The sequence below is a fragment of the Centrocercus urophasianus genome, unplaced genomic scaffold (genome assembly GCF_019232065.1).
Source record: "Centrocercus urophasianus isolate 14NV4802_14NV808 unplaced genomic scaffold, USGS_Curo_1.0 seq_12, whole genome shotgun sequence".
In the NCBI taxonomy this organism is placed as follows: Eukaryota; Metazoa; Chordata; class Aves; order Galliformes; family Phasianidae; genus Centrocercus; species Centrocercus urophasianus.
In genome coordinates, this window is record NW_024884364.1 from 41341232 (window position 1) to 41352689 (window position 11458).

Here is an 11458-nt window from a genome sequence, read left to right on the forward strand (position 1 = left end):
TGTGAAATACAAATGGGAAAATATTTGTGTTACTAGTGTCAGCACGTTTAATTAATCCTGATTTTCTCCCACTGCAACCAAATGCTAAAGGGAGGATCACTGGACTCCCCTCTTTTAATTAATTTTTTAAAAATTGACTTTTTAAACATTACTGTGTGTTTCTAATGTTTTCATTATGCCTACAACAGCACAAACGAGTACAAAACCTGCTAGAATCAGAATGCTGCCATGGTAACAAGGTCTCTCAGCAGATTTTAAAAAAACATTTTCAATAACAGAATTTTCATCAATCAACAAAACAATCCCTCCTTTCTTCCACTCCCCAAGTCCATGCACATTTCATAAACTAGACAGGAGAGCACATAGCAAGAAGGAGGTTACAATAGAAAAATACACCTATTTACACTGTACTGCAATTTAGTTAATGAACATCACCTAAGCCAAGAATGACAAGCGAGCACAGTGCATGGTAATTCTTCACTGGCTTTGGTCTTGCACACTAAGTGACAAAGAAACCTTCCTTCTGCACAGACTTTGAAGATGACTCATTTATGTGAAACCTTTCTGCTGAAAGATTTTTATTTCTTTACTGACATACCAAGTACGGAATAATTGCTTTTATAATTGAACCCGGACCATAATATGTACTACAAATCAAGGTGCCCTGTGAAAGCCCTTTTTCCTCTGTAACAATGTAATACAATGAATACAGTGTAAATCTCAAGCTGAACATCTTACAATCAGAGTCACAAAGGAGGAAACATTTTAATGGCGAATACAACTGGCAATCAAGGCTCAAGTTTACAGGACGAACAAGTTTCAGGAAATCTTTGTGAGCTCTGATAGTAAATTGCTGATCAAAACTGAGACAGAACAAAGACAGATTATAAATGAACAGAGCTTCCACCGTTCCTGATTTCATGAAGAAAGTTCATATTTGAATTGAAGTCTCTCCCCTAGCACTCGTCTCATTTCAGTTAGGAACTCACTTCTTTTTTTTGATATGAAAAAGGCACAGCACCCTTTGAAACGTATTACTAAGAGGTGCTGTAAAGTTAGCAATATTGAAGGATTAATGTCAAGCCAGTGTAAATACAGAACTGGGCTTCAGACCTACTCATGGTGGCATCAAGCACTTTGAGAACAAACCAGTAGGTTTACACGGCACAGTGCTATGACCTGTGGTCTAAGATAGTTCCACAAAGACTGCTCATCATCTACAAGGAAATATATCATCTCTGAACCGCTCTGATTTGGTTTCTACCTTCTACTCACTGCTAATTACTTTCTGTCACAATAATACATGTATTCTGATATATACATATGTGTGTGTATTCGTATGTAAATATATTTGTATGTATATATATGTGCATGCATGTGTATATATATGTATACACACACACACAGATAAGTAATTTGCTGCCTGAAGCCACTTCAACTGCAGAAGCACCATTAAAAAAAAAAACAAAACAAAAGCTGCCACTTAAGAACATGCTACATGAGAGCATTTTTAAAGAGAAAAAGGAAATCTCCCAAATAATAAACTTTTCCTTGACACTTAAGACAAAGGACTGCAACAGAAGCAAAACAGAACAAAACACAAGAATAGAGACAAGAATGCAATCAATATTAACCCACATACTGAAGTCTGACTGACAGATCTCAAGAGACTGTATCACCTCTCCAGCTGAACACTGGAAACCATCATACCACATGTGAGTCATGGGCTTTTTGTTAAATGCATTTTCACAGTCCAGAACTTAAACAGAAGTAATTTTCCAAGTTCCATATAGCTTGTGCATTACCAGGAGGTATTTCTCAAGTGGTAGAACACACAACGTGGCTCACCTCTTCAGTACATGAAATAAACTCAGATAAACAGTAATTTATATATCTAGGAGGGGCTTTTTAGATTATTTACCTTTTTGGTAACGCGGCAGTAAAAATCCTGCCCACCTACCTGTGATAATGCCATGCTCATGAAGGTATGCTTGTTTCCAAGAATATAATGTCAAGACAAAGAAAAACAACTTCCTGTTCCAAAAACTAAGTGGTGGTAACAGACCCCATTTTATCCTGATGTGTTTTACCTGCACAGAATTGCTAACAATAAGCAATTACTTCAATGGAAAATCTGAACCAGTAGACTTCAATGAAAGGAATGCACAAAAAGACATCGCTTACCAAAGGAACTGCTCTTGTGGGCTCCAAACTAGGCCTGGGTGCTGTTGAGTACATGTAGTTAAACAATCTGTCTATTTTTCTTAAAGGCACACCTCCACCTTGATCACTTATCTAAGGAATGAAAAGTTAGTTTTCAGCATTATGTTCTGAAGAGACTTGTAGAACACGTGAAAGTGTGATATAAATGACTTCAAAAATACTCATGAAGATGAAGCATCAGAGGTCATACAGTACTTAATTTGCTTTTTCAAATTACAAGTCAAATGATTCTAACTACAGCAGGTTGGTAAGCTGCAGTTGAACTTGTTTTTTGGCACTTACCTTAATAGATAGATCTTCTTTCCCCAAAGTGACTAAGGTTTTGATGGATGGATAGCCTTCTCTCTTACCTTCGTGCAACTCCACTGTAGCTCTCATTGAATTCTGAAGTTAAAAGAAAAAAAGTGTCTCTGATTATAAATTTACCACATACATTTTGTGTGTCAACCTAGAACCTGGATATATTTTGTTGAATATCTTGTCCTGTGCAAAGAGAAGAAAGGTCATATTAAAAGAAATTCAAGGAGCGCTTCCAGGTCGATCAGATGTTCAGTTAGATTTCTACACCAGAACTCTACCCTATGACAGAAACTCAGAGAACCTAAAGCAAGAAAAATACTTCTGTGCAAAATCAAGGGACCATCTAAGAGACAACACCATTCTTCCAGTCTGTCTTGCAGAACACCCCTACTGATGGTAGACAGCAAAAGCTGTCGTTTTTCCCAACCTAATGGTTATGGCACAGTCCATCATTCCGACTTTATTGTACCTATTAAGAGAATTTCCACTGCCAGTCCACCACAGATTAACCTTACTTACAGCTGGAATTTACTAGTTTCCTGCTGTTTCACAACTTGTACCAAAGCATACATACGAGCACTGTACAAATCCTCATCTGGTCTTCTCTCAAAGTAACATTACAAGTGACAAAAAGAGGAAAGATTTTAAACAAACATACTTGTCTAGTGCCAGAAATCAAAGCCAAAATGTGATCATTCAGGAAAAATTTCTCTGACCAAGTGCACTGTTTCTCTCCTTGACTTCTCAAGCACAAGTGCACCACCCAGAGACCACCTGTCTTACTCCAGCACATACAGTAGTTCTGTTCCACTTTCATGGTTGTTTGAATGATCCAGAAGACACAAAAAACAGGACAAAGCATGTCATTTACACTACTCACAGACACATGGGCTGCTCTTAAAACAGGCAGAAGACACTGATATTTGCAATAAAAAAGCAAGCTTGTAGAAATGGTAAGATCATGTACCATTATTGCAAAGATTATCGAGTCAAATTCATCAGTATCAAAAGGCCAAATAGAGAGGTGGGAAAACAGATTTTTTTTTTTTAATTATACAAGAGCATAAGAGGTTTGTGAGCTTAACTTTCCCCAGAATTTCAAACTCTTCGCTGGGATAAATACAAGAAAGGAAAACAGAAATAAAACTCTAGAGATGCAACTGAAAAACCCTCAATTTCAATAGTAATGGGAGTTCACAACCCCTTCCAAATATTAATAAGCACAACCTACCTTGAATAATTCAAATAACATATGAAACAAGTGAGAAGGTACATAGACTACTTGAATAGGCTTGTTTGGAGCTTTAGCTAAAACAAAAAAAAAAGAAAAAGGTTATTTTTTCCCCAAACACTATCCTGCAGCATTTCTATTTACAGGACTATCATGAAATTATAGGCAAAGTCATCTAAGCATGTTTTAATTTTGTAAGTGCAGAATACAATCCATGAAAAATCTTGCATAAAAACATATTTCAGTTGCTGTTTTCATCTTAACTGATACATGGTAATGATTTTTTAAGATACCAACATCAGCAAACTTTTAGAACATTCATGAACCTTAATGAATTGGTGGCTGATTTAGTACCAAATGTATGTTATGAACAACAGCTTTCCCACTTAGATGGGGTTCACTTTTCTTAATACATACTATATTTAAGCATTCTTGATGCATGAAGATTCTTAAACTAAGAAAAAAAATACTGCTTAATATTCTAAAAAGAAATATTTCCCTTAAAAGCATAGAAAACATAAGGTATTCATAAATTTTCAAAATATATTTCAAGCTATCAAAATTCCCTCGTTCCAAATCCTAACTTGCTCTATCCACTGCTGACCCTATCATTAGTATTTCAGTAGAGCTGTATGGCATGGCACAGCTCTGTACACCAGAGCACTAAGTGACTGCATTTAATACACTCCAGCACAGTTCAGTGCTCAAGATGCAGTCATTCCTGAAAATTCAAATATCTACTGGTGTTGAAGTTACACAGTCATAGCTTGTCAGACTCAGCAGCAGTCCATATGGAAGAAAGGTCACTTAAATTCCTGTCTCCTAAGCACAGGAAGACACAAATACACATCCAAGAAATGGCTAGAGTCAGTTTCACCCTTTATGGCACTGAGGGCTGATAATTTAAAGACCTACTTCTAAAGACAGAGAATGTATACAAAGTCTAATAATTATCAATACAAATGATGAACAAAGCAATCAGTCAACACACTGATGAAGATCGTCTCATCAGTTTCCTAGCATACCAGCTTGTAGTGATAGCAGAGGTTGCCACAGCTGAGGTGCAAGACCCTGCATTTGGATTTGTTGAATCTCAAAAGATTCACTTGGGCCCCACTGCTCCAGCCTGCCCAGGTGTCTCAGGATGGCATCCTGTCCCTTGGGCACATCAACCACATGCCACAGGTTGGTGCTATCTGCCAATGTCCTGTGAGTGCACACGATCCCACTGTTGATGCCACTGATGAAGGTGTTACAGAGCACTGGTCCCAGTACTGACCCCCTGAGGAGCAACACTCATCACCGATCTCCATCTGGACATCGAGCCATTGACCACCACTCCCTGGGTACAATCTCACAACCAGTTCCATATCTTTCCAATTTGGAGAGGATATTATAGCAGACTGTGTCAAAGACCTTACTGAAGTCTGGACAAATGACATCAGTGGCTCTTCCCTTGCCCACTGACACACCATCACAAGAAAGTGACAAAGTTGGTCAGGCAGGACCTGCTGTTGGTGAAACCATGCTGGTTATCTCCTACTGCTTCCCTTTCTTCCACGTCCCTTAACATAGCTTCCAGGAGGATCTGCTCTGTGATATTCCCAGCACTGAGGCAAGGCTAACTGGTCAGTAGTTCCCTGGATCATCCTTTCTACCCTTCTTAAAAATGGGTAGAATTTTGCCTTTTTTCAAGTTACACAGGACTTCACCTGACGGCCATGACTTTTCACATATCATACAGAATGGCTAGACAACTACGTCAGCCAATTCCCTCCAGATTCTGAGATGCAATACAAGCTGCAGAGTTCAAATTACGACTTAAAATTAATTAGCAAAACCAAAGCCACAGAAACGCCTTTTTCTTAAATAGATTACTTAAATTAAATGAAGTTCTCAATTACCATTGAATTCTTCAACTTCCAGATCAGGTGCCACCAGATAGTACTGTTCACATAACATCTTAGCTGTTTCATAAGCATCTACAAAAAGAGAACACCAATTTTTGAAAAGTCATTAAAGAAGACTAGCAAAGCTCAGTATCTGAAAGACTACAAGCAGAACGTTCACTTTAACTGTTTTGCAAGCATGATGCTAGCATCCATTCTAATCTCTTTGTCTATAGGTTCATTGTCTATTTGTCAATAAAGTATTTAAAATTAAAAAAACAAGCTATTTTTCATTTCTCTCTTTGCTCATTTACCATGTCCCAATCACAATTTAGCACTTGTTCTTTCCAACAGATAAAAAAAGAATGAGACTGCCACCACAAATCCAGGTTTTTATTAATATGATAAGGTTTAAAACGTTTAAATTCCCAAAGTCTTCTCAGAGGTAAACTGAAGTCTAAGATTCCTCATTCTCTCCTACTGAACCCAAACAAAAGGAGCTTCCACAGTATCTAAATTAGTCTTTATGTACTGACAAAATACAGCAAGAAAGTTGAGGTTTGTTTGTTTGTTTTAAAGATTTTTAGTGATTCTAAATATTCACCAATATCTCCTTTGCAAAAGCACTTCAGCAACAAGCATCAAACATTAGCCTAAAAAGAAATTACAAACCCCAATGTTTGCAATTACACTGCTTAAGTTACCTTAAGGAAAATGGTTTCAGGTAATGATTTTTTCCTCATTATTAGAGTTGGCTACGAGCAAGGACATGAACAGATGGGGTAGTTCTGTGGACAAAGAGTATTTTGCTAAGATACTGTAGCGGCTGCATTTGACCCAGTCCTAGGGTCTTCTACCTTCTTCCTGTCCAAAGTGGCACTACAAAACAAAATAGTCACTGCCAAGACAAGCATAACAAATAAAATCACGGAACTAATCAAAGTTGGGGACGTTCTTGATCAAATCCAAGAATGTTTCAAAATCACTCTCCAACAGGAGTCTTTTGTGCCTAGACAGTCAGTTCCAAAGACCTTCTCTAGAAAGGTCCTGTCACTAGCACAACAAAATGCACCCTAGTAAAAAGATCAAAATTCCATTTAATATCCAAACCATTGGATATAATAATACTGGATATATATCTGATGGCCTTGTGAATAATCCTGTACTTTAACTAAAAAAAACACATATGGAGCATAGTTAGCACCTTGACTCAGACAGCCATCAGAAGTTAAAGGTAACTGTGGAGCTATATTGACCGAGGGGCTCTACATGGAGAATGGACTACATAAGCACATTTCAAAGAATTTCCACCTCTATGTGGAAGTGAAAATCAGACGTGGATCAAGAAAGCAGGAGTTGGATTCCTTTATTGTGGAGAAAGAATACTACTAATAAGGTGATAATAAACCTGAAGACATCAATATATGAATGTTCTGCAGATACATCCACTATGTAAAACTCAAGAAAATGAAGGGACTGAAAAATTCCATTAAGCCTCCCTAAATGGAATGTAAGACTCATCCATTTTCAAGAAGTAGCCACCCTGAAGTGCTTGACATGAAAAGACAGGCACTACCACTTCATGATCCAGTTATGCATCCAGAAAAATGTCCGGGTGCAGACACTCTTCTTCTAAAAGTCACCTTCATCTTTGGCAGAGGCCTAGGACCTGTTCAAAACATTCCTCATGTTATGGCTTGAGGTACAACAGGAGTGAAGGATCTATTGGTACATATAAAGTAATAGCCTGAAGGACAAGTCCAGAGTTGCTCTCAGCTCAAATAAGTATAAAGTATTTCTGTAGGACAGTCAGTGAGATAGTGACCCACCTCAGACATTTAAAGATGCTACACTCAGTAGAGCTTCTTGAAGTGAGAAGTGGGCATGTAGATCATTTCTTTTAGGTTTGAAGGGCATACAGAGCCTGTAGCTGACACATCCTGTGCCTAAGTCACATCTTACCTCTGGCAGATTGCTCCACATAACACCTATGCACTAGGTCATTTTAGAGCTAGCACAGTATATAAAATGTATGCTAAGCCCTCTGACCACCTTGAAGATGAAACAGCCTTAATTACTCTGACTTTAGACAGGCTCTTCCTCTAATGACATTTTGTTTCTTTGAAAGACAACAGAGGATACTGTTTTTGATGCCCTGATTTTGTTAAAGGATGTTTTCATATATAGTTTATCTACTGCAGCTACTAGCTTGAAAACTGGACTGAACATCTGTTGATACCATGCACTCCTCTGTCCACAACAGATTACAACTATGAGTTTCATGATGAAATAGATTCAAACACAACCATTAGAAGGAGCATTGAAATAAACAAGCCTGTACCACACAGTGTCAAGGTCAAAGTGGAATAAGATCAATCAAATGAAAATAGAGCTGCTGGAAAACAGCCACCTTAGAAGCCAAAGAGCTAGAAGATGAGAAGCCCTGCTAACACTAAAAATCATCTGTTACAAAGCAAGCTATCATGCAGGCCAAATTCTAACAAAGATCTCTCTCTTAGCTGAAAGCTGACAAAAAGAAAGAGGAAGAAACATTCTTCTCTAGTAACTGCATAAACAGCAGTGAAGGACAGAGGGTGGAATTCACTCCTAGATAAAAACTGTATTTGTAAATAGATACATCCAGAGCATGACTCTTCAATAAGCTGGTTCTTCACAGGAGACAGCATTGCCTCACGCATGTTTACTACTGCTCTGAAAGCATATGAACATTCATAACATGAACATGTCTGTAGTACAAGAGAGAACGGGATGCGATGTGGTAAAATGCATGTGATTAATCACTGGAACAACCACACATCTCAGAACACTGCACTTGAAGGCCAATAAATCAATCAGAAATTGCACTTATTCTCACATTTCTTCACTACCAGCATTAAATAAAAATCACAGTGCCTTAGAACACATTTCTGAGTATTTCAGGGGAAAAAGGATATGTAATTTTAACACAACATTTAAGTACTTAGTCTGATATTAAAAAGGACATACTGAAGTTAAAAAAAATCACGTCTCCCTAGTTCTGCTAATGTATCAGAAATGTAACAGAAGTCTCACTGTTCTTAATTACGGAGACTTCAGAAATTCTCATTTAGCTCATGGCTTCATCGTAAGCAACTGCAACTTTCATTTCTTGTTGTTTTTGTTTTCAATTTATTACATCAATGTACATCACATTCAGTCTTTTGTATCAGAATAGTACATTTATTCATATTCTAAATTGTGGACTTTTCAATCAAAAAAATTGTCAAGTTAGTTTCCTTACCTTTAACCACCTCTGCCACATTACAATTAGGATCAATACTTCCAATATGTTTGGGATGAGCAGGGTTAATGTCTCCTCCAAAAAGAAGCGCTGTAAGGAAAAACAAATGGTGAAAACTTGCCTTTACACTTGAGACAGCATAGCATGTCAAACTCCGATGATACCTCAAAACTTACTGGATAGCACAACGTTCTGTGTAAAGACACTGCAGCAAACTGGCAGAAACCCTGTGCTGAAGACAACTCTCAGCAGCACTCCCACTTGCATGTAAGGTCTGGCACTCACCAAATCCTTCGCTGAGAGCTGAACTCTCAAAGAGGCAGAAAGATCTTAAGCTTTTTTGCAGCAGTGACTTTCTGCTGCTATGGCAAATGAAGCAGTTCTGATAAAGAACTAGAGGCAGTATGAGCTAAGCAAATGATATGAAAGCTTTTCCTATTCCAGAAATGGTGAGGTAATATACTGGCACAATGCTCCTTGTAGAACCACGCCATAATAAACAGTGTCAATAATGAAACACAACATAAATGCAGAGTTATCTCACAGTATGCTTGACACATGAAAGTTACTTGTACACACACAGCATGGCATGTGCTAATCACATGGAAGGTAACTGGAAAGACACACAAGATGTATGAAACCTCACAACGCACTACTCTGCATTTGCTCCCCATCATCTGTGGCGCACTCACACATTAACAGGCCACAACAGCTGAACAGTGGGCAGACAGAGAAGCTCTTAGAGCTAAAAGGTACAAGATACACTCATATCACATGCTTGGCCTTAGCTTTACACACCATCACTCTCTGCATACTTGCATACAATGGTTAATAGGAGCTGTGCAAGTAACTCTTTTCACTGTGTAATGCAAGTATAAAAGCTTATAAGTAACAACACAAAGGAATGAAATCTTGTTGCAAAAGATGACTAATTCTAAAATTTATACTTAAATAGGAGTAGGAAGAAGAGGGAGACAAAGGTGTCATAATTTAAACCTCGAGTCAGAAATACTCAATTAGTATTAGTTAAAAGGCAAGAAAGTCTACATAACTTGATGAAAAACTAAAAAAGATGCACACAGAACACAACCTACTCAAAACCTGCATCCTCCTAGTTGATTATAAACACCAACTCTACAAATGATATTGACAGACTTCTGAGCAGAAAGATCTAAAATTATAATGCATCACTATGCAAGCTGTCTTGTGCCAGCAAGATTGAAAACTGACAGCCACAATGATAACACCCCCCAGTACTGGAAGAAAACATACTGGTGCTTTGGATTCACTCCTGATAGCTGTGAAGTACCAAGTTAATCAGTTGTCAGTACAACTTTACCATCATTAGCACAGAGCATTAAGAATAAGAGTTTGAAAAATACTCAAACAAAAGATATGGCTTCAGGATTACAAGCAATAACTAAAGCTGTTAAAGATGAAATAAGCAATTACTTACTGTGTTGGTTAATAAGCATACGGAAAGAGATGCGGTTGGTGTAGAATCTATCTAGAAAATACTGGATGTTACTGCTAACAAATGGGTCAAAGCCATATTTTTCCTTGTATTCAATCACCCCTTGCGCCATGGTTGGAACCACATCATTGTGTCTGTTCCTGACTTTAATTAAAACGTCTAAAAAGCTAGAAGAAAGAAAATTAGAAACAGATTGTTAAAGATATAATTAAACTCTGCCTCTCATTTCTGCTTTCAACTCTCCACAGCATAAACATTTTATCTATTTACTTTCCCACCCAGCAAACAAAACACAATTGTACCCAAACAAGCCTATTTAAAGGGAAGTCTTACATCAAGATGTCACTCACAAGATCTGTGAAATATTTATTGCCTCGATTTGAGTCATTTCTCCCCAAAACATTTCTTTAAAATAAATATCTTCACCGTAAACAGAAGATTTCCTTATGACCACAGCCACATGCATCACAGTAACTCATTATCTGTAACAGTAGCTGATAGATTGGAGAGGTGATTCAGACAAAACAACTGCTCTTCACAGTTTCCTGACAAGTTTTACACTTTGTGCATTCTTCCCAACACTCCACCCCATGCAATGTAATTTCTGAACGCATTTCTTTACCTGGCATCTATTCTGAAGTCTGAGTGCTGGGATAAGTAAGTGCGATCTGTGTGACTTCAGTTTCGTTTTACACCACTGGATGGCAGAACACATACAACAGTGCTCAGAGCGACTCTTCTCCCTCTGGCAGTTTGGGGGAAGTTTGAGAATATCTCTTGCATTGTTTTAACCAGCATTTCTCTTGGAGAATTTTTGTTGTTCCTACCAAGGCAGCTGAACACCTACCACTTTCAAAGCACTCATCCTTTTTATTCCACACACAAACTCACGCATGCTTTATGTATTAATAGCTTTCCAAAGCCTAGACACAGAAAATCAGAGCTACTCAGTCACTCAGTCAGTGTTGCATTCTATAATGCTAAATATTGGCACCATAATGATCACATAATCTTGTTTTTTTTTTTTAAAAAAAAAAAAAAAAAAAAAAAAAAAAAAAAAA

At 37.7% G+C, this 11458-nt stretch overlaps 1 protein-coding gene across 2 annotated transcripts in view; it reads right to left on the reverse strand.

The window, feature by feature from the left end:
- The window catches only part of PDK3 (pyruvate dehydrogenase kinase 3), a 52781-nt gene that overhangs the window by 8602 nt on the left and 32721 nt on the right, over window positions 1-11458 (reverse strand). For both annotated transcript variants that reach the window (XM_042810064.1, XM_042810065.1), the window contains exons 4-9: window positions 10380-10564; window positions 8924-9013; window positions 5659-5736; window positions 3755-3831; window positions 2506-2607; window positions 2185-2295 (exon numbers count right to left, since the gene is read on the reverse strand). In XM_042810064.1, the coding sequence (XP_042665998.1) occupies window positions 2185-2295; window positions 2506-2607; window positions 3755-3831; window positions 5659-5736; window positions 8924-9013; window positions 10380-10564 (643 nt within the window). The remainder of the gene's footprint in view (window positions 1-2184; window positions 2296-2505; window positions 2608-3754; window positions 3832-5658; window positions 5737-8923; window positions 9014-10379; window positions 10565-11458) is intronic.